General features: G+C 47.6%; 2 protein-coding genes across 3 annotated transcripts in view; both read left to right on the top strand.

Annotated features, from left to right (window-relative positions):
• The window catches only part of kcnj10a (potassium inwardly rectifying channel subfamily J member 10a), a 13,344-nt gene extending 1,012 nt beyond the window's left edge, over positions 1-12,332 (top strand). Inside the window, exons 1-6 of one of the 2 annotated variants that reach the window (XM_062449125.1) lie at positions 1-377; positions 5,021-5,416; positions 6,298-6,509; positions 7,488-7,619; positions 7,917-8,094; positions 10,623-12,332. The exon at positions 1-377 is cut by the window's left edge and continues 225 nt beyond it. In XM_062449125.1, coding sequence (XP_062305109.1) covers positions 5,029-5,416; positions 6,298-6,509; positions 7,488-7,619; positions 7,917-8,094; positions 10,623-11,059 — 1,347 coding nt within the window. In that variant the 5' untranslated portion in view covers positions 1-377; positions 5,021-5,028 and the 3' untranslated portion in view covers positions 11,060-12,332. The remainder of the gene's footprint in view (positions 378-5,020; positions 5,417-6,297; positions 6,510-7,487; positions 7,620-7,916; positions 8,095-10,622) is intronic. The other variant, XM_062449124.1, reaches the window with a different exon arrangement.
• si:ch1073-220m6.1 (uncharacterized) overlaps positions 1-16,657 on the top strand; it is a 19,704-nt gene extending 3,047 nt beyond the window's left edge. Inside the window, exons 2-6 of the mRNA XM_062449142.1 lie at positions 12,002-13,545; positions 13,863-14,159; positions 14,683-14,940; positions 15,042-15,187; positions 15,314-16,657. Coding sequence (XP_062305126.1) covers positions 13,425-13,545; positions 13,863-14,159; positions 14,683-14,940; positions 15,042-15,187; positions 15,314-15,565 — 1,074 coding nt within the window. The 5' untranslated portion in view covers positions 12,002-13,424 and the 3' untranslated portion in view covers positions 15,566-16,657. The remainder of the gene's footprint in view (positions 1-12,001; positions 13,546-13,862; positions 14,160-14,682; positions 14,941-15,041; positions 15,188-15,313) is intronic.
• Positions 16,658-18,002: the final 1,345 nt, after the last annotated feature.

Here is an 18,002-nt window from a genome sequence, read left to right as displayed (position 1 = left end):
CCGGTACCGACTGACACTTGAGTGTTGTGCTAACGTTGATTTGGTAGGCTCTCATTGGCAAATGCGGTTGTTGACTGAGACCTGAACTTCTGTTTATTCGGTAATCTTATTTGATTGTTTTAGGCGTACAATGGAAAATAATTTAGTACAATTACCGATCCAAACTTAGGGACTGTTTGTTATGTATTTCGTGAACATGTGTGTGGCGGGTCTGTCAACAAGTGCGCATCGCTCCAAACCGTGAGCTCTCTCAGTCGGTTAGACAGACAGCAAGAAAACCACATTAGTTTCGTTAAATGGTCATTGGACTGTTGACGAAACTTACAATTTCACTACTGTATCCAACGCCACACGTGACTATTACGAATCAACATAAGGTGAGTGGCCTAACAACACGCACACGCATTTAAAAATATTACAAGCAATTCATACATTGTGTATTAAATCAATAAAGCACAAATCAACATAGCCATATGGCTACATTTTGTTCAAAAGCGTTCATTGCAAATGAACACAGACATACCTAGTATGCCATCAATCCTGTCAGTTAGCACCGGATGGGACAGGTGCATCGGTGAACTCCTGTGAGTCACGTTGACAGCGAGGCTTTCAGAGCGAATCCGGTCTGAGTACTGAGCTCGAGTTATATCTATCTAGACACCTGCCAAACAAATCTTTACTAGAGTTATTTATCATCCCATAAACAACGTTTATTTCTTTGTCAACAAAGTGTAGTATTGCGTTAAGCTGCCATGTATCAGAAGGGATGCGCTCAGGTGCGTCTCAAGCTTTTATTTGAATGTTTCCAATTTCTATGATAATGTTATGGAGGAAGAATTCAGTAATGTCATAATTCAATTAATCATTTTCAACTCATCAAATACATTCGTGTGGTATATGATGTGTTGTGAGTGGTGACAGTGTCTATATGAAGGTGACTGATTGTGGATCTGCAGCACATGTACAGTCTTAAAGCACCTGCATCTGTGTGTTGTGAGTCCGATGCTGTGAAAAATGAGAAAATCGGATGTATTTTCTGATATTATTCCTCCTTTAATAAGTCACGATTAAAATATCATTTTCAGGTCGGACATAACCAGACAGGGTTCCAAACATCACCTTAGAGATGAAAGGGTTCTAAATGTGAAACCTTAGGGTTCTGTATATAACTGTTTTCAGAGGATCCTTCTTTGTGACTAAAGGTTCTGGGAGTCAGGTGGCTGAGCGGTTAGGGAATCGGGCTAGTAATTTGAAGGTTGCCAGTTCGATTCCCGGCTGTGCCAATGACGTTGTGTCATTGGCACAGCCTCTCCCTCGGGGAGAATGTCCCTGTACTTACTGTAAGTCGCTCTGGATAAGAGCGTCTGCTAAATGACTAAATGTAAATGTAAAGGTTCTACTGTAGACCCCTCCTATTTCATGTGTAGAACCATTCCACCCAGTGTGTTCGACCTAGAACCACAGAACCGTTCTCCGAAAAACATAAGTGAAACATTTTTAGAAGATTGATTCTTTTTCTTTCTGTTTAGCAGATTTGACATTTTAAGGACCCAAACACAAAACCGTGATCACCCTGAAGACTGGTAACAACATGCTTCAGGTCCCCTAAAGATATACTGTATTTCATTAAGAACCCAACATTCACCTCCCCTTTCATTCAGGGCCTCTGCCCGTTGCCGGGCAGATTGACTGTATGAGTGATCCCGTGGGGAGACAGGTGATCACCAGGGTGAGTTAGACACAGGTGTCAAAGCTCACAGCTAATTGTTTGTGAGGTCAAAGCCGGCCTCCTGTGTTTAATGTAGTTCCCTCCTGCTGCCGTAGAGGACAGGACGGGATTTAGGAGGGCAGCGCCCGGCTGCCAACGCGCGGCGAAAGACGGACGATCACCATGGATACAGGAAGTGCAGGCCGGCAGGCTGATGAATACCTCTGACCCCAATCCCCCTCGGCCAGGTCCAAACATACAAAAATCCTTCAACACTGTAGCTTTCTCCAAATCCACTGGTCAGATTTAGAGACCTTAAAGGTCAAGTGAAGGTGCCTTGAGGTGAACCTGCCGACATGCTGGGGAAGGCTCTTCCTGCACAGACCGGCCAGTAACTCCGGAAGGATCCGTGAGTAGAGACAGAGCCCTCTTATCACCTGTACAGGCCCAGAAGGTTCTGATGGCCTTTTGGAGGACGTGCGATTGTGGGTCCAGTAAATAGCATGGGGGAGGGGGGGGATTTGAACTTGAGACCTCCTTGATTATCAGTCAATTGCTCTACCGCTGAGCTATCTTTACGGAGGGAAACCCATAGACCTCAGTGTGTGAGCCCCAGGTCTCTCCTGGGGGATACGCGGACGCCGCAGAGAGGTTTCCACGAGGTCTCTCTCACCTTCCGGCACCATCCTTCACCCCCGAGAGCCCTCCCGGACGCGGCTCGTGTTGTCGTCGGCTGTTTGGTTCCAAGACTGGCTTGTCTTGTGGGGGGTATTCAGAGCAGTGAGGAGGTTTGTTGGTGTGGGGTATTATCCCGGTGTGGTCGCTGGACAAGGCTGTGAAGTGTAAGGAATTACTCTACTCTGGAATACTAATGAGTGTCCTTTGTGGCGCAAACCATTGATCTGTTCCACCTTCCCTCTTTCCTTCCGTCCTTCCTTGGCTTCCAGGCCTCCATCTCCCTCGTTTTTCTCTTTTTTCCTTCCCTCCCTCCTTCCTTTCTCTATTCTGTCGCTCCCATTCCTTTCTCTCCGCTCCTCTGCCCCCTCTCGTACTGTCAAGCGTTACATACTCACACATGATCAGGGTGACACATGCACATACGCACACACACACACATTCTCCCTCGCTCTCGTTCTCCCTCTCTCTCTCTCTCTCTCTCTCTCTCTCTCTCTCTCTCTCTCTCTCTCTCTCTCTCTCTCTCTCTCTCTCTCTCTCTCTCGCTCTCTCTCACTCTCTCTCTCATATTTTTCAATGGTGGCTTTTGTCCCTTTCATCTCCTCTCTAAACAAAGGATTCTTGTGCACACGGGACAGAGAGAAGGAGAGAGATGGAGAGAGAGTGAGACAGAGAGGGAGGGAGGAAGAGAAGTTAGGTTGACAAGATACAACTTGTTATTACTAACAGGAAAACAAATGAAACCGCGACGTTTCGCGCTCATTTCCTGCGATGTTTTCAGAAGTGATCGAAAGCGTTGGTTTACATGCACGGCACGTTGACAGTCAAAACATGCGAGCGTTTGTTTACCGTGTGAGTGGGCGGGGACTTGCCAGGGTTCAGAGGTCATCTGTAAATGTACCCAGCCTATCACATGTGCCCTTGGAAGACCCCGCCCCCTCACCCCCCCCCCACATCTTAGTATTCAGAGCACAGAAATCCACACAAATCCCTATTCATACCATCTGTGTGAGCTCTCGCATTAATGTGTGAGAGAGAGACGGAGAGAGAGAGACAGAGGGAGAGAGAGACGGAGAGAGATAGAGAGACAGAGGGAGAGAGAGACGGAGAGAGATAGAGAGACAGAGGGAGAGAGAGACGGAGAGAGATAGAGAGACAGAGGGAGACAGAGACCGAGGGAGACAGAGATGGAGGGAGAGATGGAGTGAGGGAGGTAGGATGAGAAGGAGAGAGAGAGACACAGAGACTTTAAGAGAGCGTGAGGAGGGGAGGAAGATGAGAAAGCAGAGAAAGTGTGTGGACAGAGAGAGGGAGAGTGGAGCGGGGAGAGTGGAGGGGGGAGAGTGGAGGGGGGAGAGTGGAGAAGGGGGAGCAGAGTAATAGAGTGGGCACAGGGAGGTCAGGAGAGAGCGGATCAGATCGCCTCGGCTCTCTCGCTTTTGTTTTAGCTGCTAATTTTTTTTTAAACATTTGCTTCCGGAAAGCAGAGGCAGGAATAGACAAACGATCCATTTAGTGAAGGGAAGACAGATAGAGAGAGGAAGAGAGAGAGAGAGAAAGAGAGAGGGAAAGAGAGAGAGAGAGAGAGGGGGGGAGAGAGAGAGAGAGAGAGGGAAAGAGGGAGAGAGAGAGAGAGAGAGAGAGAGAGAGAGGGGGGGGGGGAGAGAGAGAGAGAGGGGGGGGGGAGAGAGAGAGAGAGGGGGGGGAGAGAGAGAGAGAGGGGGGGGAGAGAGAGAGCGAGAGAGAGAGGGAGAGAGAGAGACAGGGAGAGAGAGAGTTCCGAGGAGAGTAAGACACAAAGTGCTTGAGCATGCTCTCTTCATCGTCCCACGAGGACAATAAGTATCCATAGCACCCCTCAACAAAGAAGACTCAAGCCTTCTCTCCCCGACGCTCTACCCAACTACACTGGTAGAAGCCCATCTGTCCCAGCTACTCCAATCACACCACACGATTCACTGAATCTTTCACTTGATTCGCACGACTCACAGAGCGATTCGCTAAGTTCATCTATTATATCTCTCTCACAAAAACAATCGCCTCTCTCTTTTTTTCTCCGTCTGTTCCTTCAACTTCTTTTTTCCCCCCTCCATCATGAACGTCCGAGCCATTGGACGTTCCGGACACACAAGTTAGTATTTTAGGCGCCTTTTAATGTGAAAGAACTGCTGTGCCTGCTCTCGCTGAAAGGGGGCTTTTATTTTGAAAGGACAGCTGCGTCTGTTGAAAAGAGATGGGCTTAAATGGACCTCCTCAGTCAGCCACAAGCCTGCCTCTGTCCATCTGAGACCCATGTGTCAATGTTTTTTTTGATCTCCCGCTAACTCTCTTTCCTCTCTGTTTCTCTACACACACCCTTCCATCCCTCCATTCCCTGAAATGTTCCCCTTCTGTCACCTCTTTTCATTCACCTCCCTATCACGCATCCCCTACTTTCTCTCCTCTCATTTCTCAAATGTCCCCCTCGTTTGTTCTTCCCCCCCCCCTTGATCATTTCCCTCTTTCAATCATCGTTGTTCAACCCCTATCATTTTTCCAATTTGATCGTTCAACTCCTCTCTGCCACGTCCCTCCCTCCCTCCCTCCCTCCCTCCCTCCCTCCTCCTTCCCTGCCCCCCCCTCCCCCCACACGCACAGCTGCAGCGATGACGTCGGCCACGCCCCCCTCCTCGCAGGGCTCCTCCCCCCAGAAGGTGTGCCACTCTACGACCCAGACGGACGTCCTGAAGCCCCTGCTGGGGGCGGCGGGGGCCGGGGGGGCGGCGGCGGGGGCGGGGCTGGGGGCGGCGGGGGCCGGGGGAGTGGGGGCCCTGAGACGGAGGCGGCGTGTCCTCTCCAAGGACGGGCGGAGCAACGTGCGCATCGAGCACGTGACGGGCCGCGGGGCGCTGTACCTCCGCGACCTCTGGACGACCTTCCTGGACATGCAGTGGCGCTACAAGCTCTTCCTGTTCGCCGCCACCTTTGCCGGGACCTGGTTCCTGTTTGGCGTGCTGTGGTACCTGGTCGCCTTGGTGCACGGAGACCTACTGGGTGAGCGGGGGGGGGGGGATTGGGATGGGGAGGGGGGGGGGGAGGTGGGAGGGAAAGTGAGGGAGGTGTTAGGATAGGGGGGGCAATGGGATGAAGGGGGAGGAGGGAATCAGGTGAGTGGGAGAAGGGGATGAAATAGTGGTGAGAGAGGGTAAGGGGGAGGAAGGAGGAGGTAGGATGGGGGGGAGTAGAGAGGGAGGATGAGGATGGGGAAGGAGGAAGAACGGGGGGGGGGAGGTGTAAGTATGTGGGGTGACGTGAAGGGGGATTGGAGAGGAAGGAGAGAGAGAGGGACAGGACCGAGAGGGGAGGCAGGGAGGAGGAAGGGAGGCAGGGAGGCAGGGGAGACAAGGCTGTGAGACAGAGACGGGGTCAGGGGTCAACCCCGTGAGAGACAAAGTACGTGGAAGAGCTGAAGAACAGCAAAGAGAGGATCATATTGTACCAGTGTAATTCAATTGTATGTTTCCTAACCCTGACCCCTTGACTCCTTGACCCCCTGACCCCGGACCACTTTCACAGGCCTAAGAGCTGAGCGGGCTTCATCTCCCAATGACATCATGTGATTGGTCCAGTCCTATCACGCTCAAAGGACTTGATTTGGGAAGAAGCCTGTGTCCTCCACGCATAAATGTATGTCTCTTTTTGTTTCTCTCCTCCCTCTCGCTCTTTCCACTTCCCCTTTGGTCTGCTTCCACCTTCATCCCCCCTCCCTTTCTCTTCGTTCATCCTCTTCTCTCTTCCCCTCATCCTTTCCTCATCCCTCTCTTTCCACCTCTCCCATCCTTCCCACTCCCTTCCTTTTCCCCTCTCTCTCCACCTCTCCATCCATCCCTCACTCTCCCCCCCCACCCCCCTCTCCTCCCCCCGTCTCCCTCCAGAGTTTGACCCCCCCTCCAACCACACCCCCTGTGTGATGCAGGTCCAGACTCTGACCGGGGCCTTCCTCTTCTCGCTCGAGTCGCAGACCACGATTGGCTACGGCTTCCGCTGCATCACCGAGGAGTGTCCCGCCGCCATCATCCTCCTCATCCTCCAGCTGGTCATCACCATGGTGATGGAGATCTTCATCACAGGGACCTTCCTCGCCAAGGTAACCGTTGGCGTGAGGCAGGGGGTATTAATGAGATCGACGAATATTCAAGTCAGTGGGAAGGTGATTGGTTAATTGGTTGCTCTGGTTGTTAACTGGTGGTTGTTTAATTAAGTTGGTCAGGTTTATTGGTTAATGAAGAAAAGCGTTGTTTAGTTTGTCCCTCCTAACTGTCATGCCTCCATCCCTTCATCCTCTGACGCCCTCATTCTTCCTCTTATTGTGGTCAAGGTTCTCCCTGTCAGCCTGTCTCTTATGTCCCCTGCCCCCCCTACACATTCTTTCTGTCCCTACCTCTCTCCTTCCCTCCTTTCTTCCTTAGCCCCTCTCCTTATCTCCTTCCCTCTCCTAGCCCCCTCTTCCTCCCACCCTCCCTCCCTCTTTCTCTTTCACCCTTCCTCTATCTCTCCTACCCTCTATCTCTTCCTCCCTCCTCCTATCTCTCCCTTCCTATCTCTATTGCTCTTTATCTCTCTAGTATGGTACTGGGAGTTATGTGATCTATGTGTACCTTATGTACTGTTATGTGGTTCTTACGTGGTCCTTATGTGGTTGTTATGTGTGTGTTTTATGAGCTGTAGCTGCTGGTTTATGTTAGGTCAGATTGGTTGTTTTAAAGGGCACTGACCCCCCCCCCCCCCCCCCCCCCCCTTCCCACACACATTGTATTAAGTGTGGATTTATTAAATGAAATTAACGGACTGACTGATTCACTTACCCACCTACTCTCTCACTCACTCACCCACCCACCCACCCACCCTCTCTCTCTCTCTCTCTCTCTCTCTCTTTCTCTCACTCACTCACTCACTCTCACTCACTCTCACTCTCACTCTCACTTACCCTCTCTCTCTCTCTCTCTCTCTCTCTCTCTCTCTCTCTCTCTCTCTCTCTCTCTCTCTCTCTCTCTCTCTCTCTCTCTCTCTCTCTCTCTCTCACTCACTCCTTCATCACTTCATGGCTGCTCCTCCTCCTCCTTAGGTGGCTCGCCCTAAGAAGAGGGGTGAGACGGTGAAGTTCAGCCAGCACGCCGTGGTGGCCAATCACGACGGCCGGCCCTGCCTCATGATCCGCGTGGCCAACATGCGCAAGAGCCTTCTGCTGGGCTGCCAGGTACACCAGGAATGTGTGTGTGTTGTGCTCGGAGGGTATCAATATCTGTGTGTGTCCGGTGTGTGCACGTGTGCGGGAGCTTGTCAGTGTGTGTGTGTGTGCATGTGTGTATAGGTGTGTGTACCTCTGTGCATGCACATCCACAACACACGTTTTGCCCGACAACCGGCCAACATGCAACCCTTCCTTTCTCAAGACTTGACTGTAAAAAAAAAAAAAAAAAAAAAAGAAAACGAATTTTACAAAAACATGCCATAAAAATACATTTTCAAATCAATAAACCAAATGGTCGTCCAGGTGACGGGCAAGCTGCTGCAGACGTCCCTGACCAAGGAGGGGGAGACGGTGCGTCTGGACCAGAGGAACGTGCCCTTCCAGGTGGACACGTCTACAGACAGCCCCTTCCTCATCCTGCCCCTCACCTTCTACCACATCATCGACGACCTCAGCCCTCTGAGGGCCTGGGCCACCAAAGGTGTGTGTGTTTCTGTGTGTCTGTGTGTGTGTGAATTCAGGTGGTCATGTAGGAATGTTTGGATGTGTGTGTGTGTGTGTGTGAATTCCGGTGTTCATGTAGGAATGTTTGGATGTGTGCGTGTGTAGGGTTTAGGCTGAGTTTGGTATTAGGAGAGGGCTCTATCCTGGTGGTGTGTGTGTGTGTGTGTGTACCAAGCCCTCATTAGGGGACAATGGGGTACAGTGCAGGGTGCTGACACACAGCCTGGAGAGATCATGTTACTGCACCTGAGATCTCTCACCACTAACACTAACCTCTAGGACCCCACTGATGGACACTGATGCACCTCTCTTCTCCTCCTCTCTCCTCCTCTCCTCCTCTCTCCTCTTCTCTTCTCTCCTCTCCTCTCCTCTTCTCTCCTCTCCTCTCCTCTCCTCTCTCCTCTCCTCTCCTCTCCTCACCTCTCTCCTCCTCTCTCCTCTCCTCTTCTCTCTCCTCTCCTCTCTCCTCTCCTCTTCTCTCCTCTCTCCTCTCCTCTCCTCTCCTCTCCTCTCCTCTCTCTCCTCTCCTCTCCTCTCCTCTCCTCTCTCATCTCCTCTCCTCTCTCCTCCTATCCTATCCAATCCCATCCTCTCCTCTCTTTATCTCCTCCCTCCAAAACCTCCCCCTCTTTTCCTGTAACTGTACCTCCACAGTCCCCTTATCACTCCCTGTTTCCTCCCTCCATCAGCCTCTCTCTTCCTCAGTCACTGTGTCTGCCTCTCTTCCTGCAGTTCATAACTAGACTCTTTGTGGTTGGTCCAGAGATAAATTGACTGTGATTTGATTAGAAGGCATTATATTTCTGTACACTTAATAGTGCATTCTAACTATGCCAGGCTACTGAAAGCTCTCTTTTAAAGGTTTGGGTGCATAAGCTCAGTAGAAGTCATTTGGAAATCATTTAAAAAATAGTTGATAACATTGTAATACAACCAGTCTTATTGCACTAAGGATACATAATTATAATTCTAGAATTATAAAATATCCTGCATTTATTATTATTATTATCTTGTATCACCTGTATAGCTTTATAGTATTTAGAAAAAATGACTGACTCTTTTGGTGGTTGATTTGTTATCATGTTGGATATCTGTCAAATGTATGCTCTTTGGCATTCCAGCGTGATCCTCTAAATGTACTTTTCCTGTTTCTGGTCCACCCTCCCGTCCGAAGCCGTGTTCGTCCAGCAGATAATCTCTTCTCCTCGGGAGACACACGTACAATCATCTGTTCACTCAGCAGATACTTTGACCACAATGACCACACAGAGAGGGATTTGAACCCACAACCTCATCAGCTGCAGTCCAATGCTCTAACCACTGAGCTATACCCATCCCTGCAGCTCCAAACTATAGCTGTGACGTCACTGCAGTACAGACGTCCTTTCACAGCCTTGTACGGACGGGTGGTCGGCCTTCAGACTCGGTGGCGACCGTGCGCCTAGCCAGACGGTGCACGGTCGTGTGAATCTACGTCAGAACGTTCTGCTTGGTTATGCAAGTGAGGCGAGGAGTCTGGCTTCTGTCCAGACGTTCTGTAGGGCTCTCTAAGGTTCCCTGCTAGAGCCGCTCCGTTCAGCGGTCTGGAACCATGTTGGTGCCTACCTCACGCTCACCGCCCTTCCTTACCTCACCATCCCTACCCGTGCTGTGTGTGTGTGTGTGTGTGTGTATGTGTGTGTGTGTGTATGTGTGTGTGTGTGTATGTGTGTGTGTGTGTGTGTGTATGTGTGTGTGTGTGTGTGTGTGTGCTACATCGGTGTGAAATGGGATGTTTATATCTGTCATAATGTGAGTTATTAAGTCACACTGTAGGTTAAGTCCCTCACTGTTTACGTTTGTGTGTGAATCCGTGTGTTGAGGATGAAAGTGTGTGTGTGTGTGTGTGTTACGAAGCCCTGTGTTTTCCCAGGGAGAGACAGATGACAGAGAAGTGATCAGATGACAGAGAGAGTACGTGCTTGTGTTTGTGGGTGCTTGTTTGTGTGTATATGTCATTTGTGTGATGCGTTCATGTGTTTATGCGTGAAAATACCCATACCGTAGCTCCCCTCGTTACTGGTCGTGACACATGTCGTTCAAACAGCAAAACACGGTCTGTGCGTGTCTGAAACCACAGTACAGTCAATGTAGCTGCGTGAAGTATGTTTCAAGGTTTGTCAACCTTCATTTTAAAGTGTGGGGAGTGCTTGCGTGTGGCCTGCCCTACGTGCCATATTCCATGACCTGTCATCCACGCTCACCTACATAAACATGCCTCCCTGGTTCTAGCAGGCATGCTTAGACTGTCTGTGCTGTGTGTTCCAGGCGTGCTTAGCCTGTCTGTGCTGTGTGTTCCAGGCGTGCTTAGCCTGTCTGTGCTGTGTGTTCCAGGCGTGCTTAGCCTGTCTGTGCTGTGTTTTCCAGGCGTGCTTAGCCTGTCTGTGCTGTGTGTTCCAGGCGTGCTTAGCCTGTCTGTGCTGTGTGTTCCAGGCGTGCTTAGCCTGTCTGTGCTGTGTGTTCCAGGCGGGGGGTGGACTGACCCGGATCTGGCGGACTTTGAGCTGCTGGTGATCTTGAGCGCCACGGTCGAGCCCACCTCGGCCACCTGCCAGGTGCGCACCTCCTACCTGCCCGACGAGATCCTGTGGGGCTACGAGTTCCCCCCCGTGGTCTCCCTCTCCGCCTCGGGGAAGTACGTGGCCGACTTTTCCTTCTTCGACAAGGTGGCCAAGACCAAGACCCCGCCCTTTTTCAAACAGGCCCCGCCCCCGAGCCCCGCCGCCCGCTCGCCGGTCCGCCGCAGGGGGGCGACGGAGGAGGCCGGGGGGGCGGACCGGGAGAAGATGCGCCTGGAGGAGAGCTATAAGGAGAGGGGGGAGGAGAGGGGGGAGGAGAGGGGGAGGGAGAGGGGGAGGGTGAGGGACAGCAGTCCTCTCAATGTCCGCATCAGTAATGTGTAGAGAGAGAGAGAGAGAGAGAGAGAGAGAGAGAGAGAGAGAGAGAGAGAGAGAGAGAGAGAGAGAGAGAGAGAGAGAGAGAGAGAGAGAGAGAGAGAGAGAGAGAGAGATGGGGAAGTTGGAGTGGCACCGCGGAAAAAACCCATGCTTCTATTTTTACACACGCACGCCCACATGTGCAAAACAGATGTGTCTTTTGGTTCAAACTGAATGGAATCTAGGTCTTGCAGAATCACGTTGTGCATGCTCCAGGGTTCACCCCACAACCAACAATGTAAGTTTTCCCAAATGACAGACGTGTATGTATTCACGGCGGGAAACTCGGAACACATGGAAAAGATCGATGGCGACCAAAACCCAACGGAACCCTGAGGCGAACTGTTTCCCTGGAACTCAATCACAAAATCATGGATGACTGATGTTCCTCAGTGTTCCTCAGTGTTCTCTACAGCCCCGACAAGGTGTTTTGACGAGAGAGAAAGAGTCGACAAAGAGGCATTGGAAGCTTGCTGTTTCTACAGTAGTCAAAATGGAATGTATCGCGGTGGTTGGCAGAGTTTTACGTTTGTGTCTTTAACAGCTTGTCAGCACTCACTCAATATGTATTTTAAGTGTCTATGTTGGACGGGATGTTTGTCGTCATTGGAATATATAAACCGTGTGTTTTGAATGTGAATGGAGGAAATTTGGTAACACTACTAAAAGCACTTTAACTCCACGGGAAAATCAGTACTGTACACTGAGAGCTTAACAGGACTAACCGTATGACTTATCACACTGGTTTATCGACATATTACGTGTGTGTGTACTGTGTGTGAGTGTGTGTGCGCACATGCGACCGTGTGTGTGAGTTAGCACTCTCTATGACCACTATGAGAGTGTGTGTGTGTCTGGAAAAAGAGCTATGTATGTACATGTGAGAAAACATATGACACACTTAACAAGGAAACAAACCCCTTTAGAACCAAGCACCATAGAATGCATCTCTCTACCCAATACTGCTGTTAAACTAAGATCAACTCAGAGGTGTGATGTCACTCTTCAGAACCAGCGGGGTGTCACATGTCACATGATGTGTCACATGATATGACACCCCGCTGCGCACACAGGAAGTCAGCTGAACATCTCCCCTTGTCATAACATCTCCTGAACTGGGTTGCATTTTCTGGTGTTTGGTTTTCAGCCTACCTTTTAAAGGGCATTTGGAACATGGTTTTCCCCATGTCCATCTTGACCTGCCCTGGAATTTACACAGCATTAAAACACAACACTACCATGCCAGTAAAGCCTGATCACTTATCATAAGGGGACAGCATGGTTAGCCTGTGTATTTTATTTTCGAAGGGGCTTTCCTAATATCTGAATGACTGGTTTTGCTTGTGGGAATCTTCAGTGTCCAGTATCACCTGTTATATAGTGTAGGCCTGGAAACCTAACTATCAATTCTACCAAGTGTCTGTTTTAATAAATTTTCAAACTTTTAAAACACTTTTCGGTTTTCCCTCTCTTAAGGCCAGGTGTGCAGGTTAAAATCAGGTGTGGAATTTTGAATTGTTAATTTTCTCGACCCTGGTGTTCATTTCTTCTTTGTGCGAAGCTTGAAACCTTTTTGGTTTCTAGTCTCATGGAAACACATGATCACTATGGTGTGTTTCAAAAATTATGTATGACTAATTTTTTCTTTATTTCCACTAATCTCTCTTTTTCTTGCTCTTTGGTTGATTAGACCCAGGATAGGACAGATAACAGCAATCCACATCCCCTCTAATATCCCACGTTGTTATTTATCTCACCTTGAGTGTTTGTGAACCACATGGGAGATAAAGATTGTCCTATTCCTTTGAAGTTTTGCAAAACACAGATCAAACCCATCAACAGGAAACACTGCTCAACTGCTAGAGTTGAGAAGGAACTCGGTGTTAGGCCTGCATGACACCATGCACAATGCATGAAATTATCTTACCATACAGTATCTGCTTCAATCACCTAGCAACACAGGAAGTTTCACTTCTTGTTTCTCGGTTTCAAAACCCACGTTCTTGTCAGGTGTAAAGTTAAAGTCTTTAAACAAATGCATTTAATCTGGTGATGGTTGTGGCTATGTCCTGCATAGTCCAGCTGTTTGCAGCAAAGTGTAGTTAAGTACATGTTTTCATCAGGGGGAAATGACAACACGGTGTCATGCATCTTTTCCCAGTGATGCACCTGATCACAAGGTGTCACATGGTGGTGAGATTTATAGTAAAACACACAGAAGTCACAGTTTTAGAGGCGGGTGTGTGTGTGTGTGTGTGTGTGTGTGTGTGTGTGTGTATTTCCCATCAAAAAACCCTAATCTGACACATGCACAGCTAACTGGGGCGTAATCATGCGAAGCGGAAAACTGTTGTGTTCAGTCTTCAGGGTTTTCTCACAGGAAGATAGCTGCTCTCCACATATCATACGGAAAATGAACATTCTTTTTTGTCATCTCATCTTTGTCATCGCAGGTAAACTAAATTATTTGAGTTGAGTTAAGTTTGAACTAAGTTTTAGTTAGGTTGATCATTGTAGTTGTTAGTAAGCCGTAAAAAGTTCAAATGATGCGGTTGAGGTTGACCTGACCTGGCTGTGCAAGTGGAAGAGTGTAACATATGTTAACAACCTGATGGTTGAAATGAGCAAATAGTTGTAGGCCTATAGACAGTGGTAGACAGGCATTTTCTCTGCACAGCAAAGCATTCTGACTTTTGACTGACTTGACTATATTAGCTTAATAAACTGTGGTACTTGCAAATCCCTATTTAAACCTTTATTCTCTTTACAGGATTGAAAGCACAGGCCTCTACGAAGGTCCAGTATGAGTTGAAAGGGAACACAACCTGTCTGTGCTTTACAAATTCTCTAAAGAACATTACAGAGATAAAATGGAAAGTCGACAATAACTTAATTGTTCGTGACGGCAGTGTAACTAAATCATTCATAGACAGGTTTCAGTACAACAAAGTGAACCACAGTCTGTATATTAGGAATCTGACGGACACAGACACAGGTATCTACATTGTAACTACAACATATAAAAATGACTCCGAATTCACTAACAGCTATAAACTGATCGTGGAAGGTGAGTGAACTTCAAACAAGTTTCTGTTCTGTTAGCTGCATTAAGGTGTTTGTAGTTACATTTAGTCATTTAGCAGAATCTCTTATCCAGAGCGACTTACAGTAAGTACAGGGACATACATATTACAAATAAACATAACATGGGCCTACATACATATGGGCCTACATATTTTCTTAAATATTTTCTACGATAAGTGCAATTTAAGAATAAAATGTACTGAGCTCAAAACTGATTTTTTTTACTAGTCTTTTAAGTGTTAGTCTTAAAATGTATACATGTATACATCCTATAGGATGTTAACCTTTTATGACCTGGGCAGACTTGGAGTTTAAAATATCTTCAGGGCGAGTCTAAAAGCCTTTTAGTCTAGTATCTGCTTCCCTTGCTGAAAACGGCTGTGCATTTTCATGCCTATTGATAGCCACGTGCAGATACTGTGCTGTTCAAACGTCTACTTTTAGATTAAAGGATGATTCTTCTTTCTCTCTATAGTCTTATTCTTTCGCTTTATTGATTCACACAGAAGCTGTATCCATGCCGGTTGTGAAGATAACACCTTTCGACTTTAATTCATCCGCCGGAACCTGCAACATGTCAGTCAACTGCTCCGTGGGAAGCAACTGGGCTGCCTTTGTCTGCGATGACGACTCACATGATAGTCGGTGCAAGTTATCGTCATCAACCACCAACGTTTTCATCAACATCTCGAAGTTTAACGGGAATGTTGAGTGTACCGGCAAGAACAACGTTAGCATCAAGACGCTCTTACAGTCCACAAATTGTAAGGACTGGTGCCAAACTCTTGTCTAAACTGTTGGTGGTGCGTAGACTTCTGTTAATGTAGCCTCATCTTTTCCCGCTGGGTTTCTGTGATCCTCCCAGGTCTAGGTGGAACTACAGCTCCTGCTGTAATCTCACATTCGTGGCCAGATTATTGGTGGTTTCTATTGGGGGGTCCAGCCCTGATAGCCATTATAGTGGTGATATTGATTATACTAAAGTGTCGGAAATCTTTCAAAAAGTCACAGGTATGTGTACGAGGCTGCTGTCTCTGATCCAACTGTTTAACTCAGTCTGTAGCCTATGTGGTTTGTAGATTTATAATTTTTTTGACAAAATTTGAACAGATTTTGTTTATTTTTTTTCAATAACAGGAAACAACTCGACCTGCAAGTGATAAAGTGAACGATTCAACAATGAGAGGACAGGAAAACCCAAGCACAGTGCAGGAACATGCGCCCGTAGTGACAGTTGGGGTTGAAACCGAAGCAGATAGGACCACGTCTGTCTACGACATTGTTAGAGATCAAGTGAACGGTCCTGCGGCGAAGGAGCCGGAAACTTCCATCTACAGCACCATACAGAAACACGGGTCAGCGGCGGTCTATGATGTGGCTAGAGTCTAAAAGTCATTGCAGGCTCAAAGGCAGAGTGAAGGCATCAACACCGGACAAGGCTGGAGCGGACACGATATATTCAACTTTACAAGCCGTCTGCCCAGTGGATGAGTGTGGGAGGTGATCTGCAACAGGTGAACTGTGGGAGGTGAACTTCAGGAGGTGATCTGCAACATGTGAACTGTGGGAGGTGAACTTCAGGAGGTGAATTGTGGGAGGTGATCAGCAACAGGTGAACTGCGGGAGTTGATCTGCTGGAGGAGCTACCAGTCTGAAGAACGCAAACCCCTGTTAACCCCAGACAGAGATGATTTATGGTCGCACAGCGCCCCCAAGTGGACAGCAGAGATAGACAGAAGGATGTTGGTTTAGTAGTACTCATGCTTTCTGCTTCTCCTGTGGGCTCCACCCTGCCTTGCGCACCTCAGAGCATGTGCCTTGTTTCCCTTCAGTCCCTGCTGGGAGACAATGGGAATAACATGAGGACTTCCTGTGCCTGTCCTCTCTGAGGTGATGTAGTAACGCTTGTTTTACGGTTTCTTACCTAGAAACCTAAAACCACTTCACATTACAAGTGCATTGTGTTGCTGCAGTAAAACCACAATCTGTAGTAACTACCAGTGTTAAAGTGTTTAATGATTCTATTACTTAATCAGCTTGTATATCATATGTAACTGTACACAGTATATCTATGTGTTTAATGTTTCTGTGACTTGATTCTATGTAAGTTGGTTCTTAAAAAATATACAAAATATAAACTCAAGTATCCTTTCCACATGCTTCCATTTGCTTTGTTATACTGATTTTTTCAATACTGAATATGTAGCACTGCTACACTGACCATATTTTTTGTTTCTACTATGATTTGAGTTCCTCCTTTGTGGAAAGAACAATTACTGATAAATCATCATAAGTTCAAAAAGCGAGTCATAACTAATGATACATGAACAGAATTAAGTTTAACTTTGGAGATGACTCCTGCAATGGTCCACATTTGATGTTTCTGATGGAGGATTTTATGTATATCCAAACAGTGTCCCGGATGTTGCAATCGTAATTCTTTGGACATTGTCTCACTTATTTGCTTCCATAAATATCCTCCTAATTAAATTAATTCAACTCGTTAATTCAAGAAAATGTGTCTTAAATTAGTGTCTTAAGTTATGTAATTTCTCTCTTTAACACAGTTTTGTTGAAAAAAAGGTAATTATTTGTTAATGACATCACTTAATGTTGCTAATTTGGGTTCCTCCCTATTAAAATGAAATGCTGGGCAGGTTTTGTGACGAGGATGAAAAATCTGAAAGAGACGCAGATAGAATCAAATTCTGACACAATATTTCAGCTGATTGAGAAACATTGCAGTTGAAACATGTACACATTTTTCGGAAAGAGGAGGGGGAGATTACTAAAGAATGTCTTGTTTTCACTTATCTACTGATCTGTACTCAAATATAATTTCTAGAAGTGTCTCAAAATTTCATGTCTTATATCTTCACCCACGCCTCGTCTGGGTTAGAATTGAGCAAAGGCGCAGATGGTGGAACCAGAAACAAGAGTGGATGTGTCCTGATTCCGAGGTGAATAGTGGGCTGGAAGGAAGGCATGACTAGCCTGGTCCTACCAGACTCTCTACATTTCATTTGTACAGAGTCTGCATGGGCTCGCCCCATTGACAAGCGTTTCTTGAAGGCGGGTACACACGGTTGAAGTTTAAAACTATTGGATCTGCCCAGAGCCACTCTGATCTGCCATAACCAATCGCTGGCGTTCGCCTTAGCCAACTCCTTCACGGAGCTAGCTGGAAAATCAAACTTTTCCTGAACCCCGTGGGGAGGAGGGCCACAACATCATGGCCACCAACAAAACTCGCAAGGATTGTTCTTGCTCCGGCTTTAACTTCTAGATATTCGGCAGCGTTGCCATAACGGACCGAATGGCTTTGCTCGCATCTTTCTCCTCCGCCATTACTGAACTACAACTCAAACTAGCGCACGACATCAACGTCATCGTTCTCAGCCACTCACTCTGTTCGCTGATTGGACCGGTAAAAATGTGCCCGGAGAAAACCGGCTAATATAGCGCAAACCCAGACGGAGTACTGAAGGAAAATGAAAATTGAGCGTAAGTACGTAGGAGGGCAGAGACAGGTTAAGGCATGACTTCCTGACTTGGAAGAATTCCAGAATTCGTAATTGAAAACGGTCGCATTCCTCCGTGCTTTAACAGGGCTGATGCGTATGAGTTCTTCCTTCCGAACTTCAGTTAATCTAACTCCATTAAGTTATGTAATTTCCTTACAGTTTCAACACATTTCTGTTAAAGTACTTCTCAACAACATCAAGCGATGTTGCAAATGTGGGTTCCTGCTGCACACTCACATGAAGAGAATGGGGACCTCATTACCTGAACACAGGAAGTACACACACAAACATAACAAACACAT

This window comes from Osmerus eperlanus, chromosome 23 (assembly GCF_963692335.1).
Source record: "Osmerus eperlanus chromosome 23, fOsmEpe2.1, whole genome shotgun sequence".
NCBI lineage: Eukaryota > Metazoa > Chordata > Actinopteri > Osmeriformes > Osmeridae > Osmerus > Osmerus eperlanus.
The sequence above is the reverse complement of the archived record's forward strand: the minus strand, read 5'-3'. Positions and strand labels throughout refer to the sequence as shown.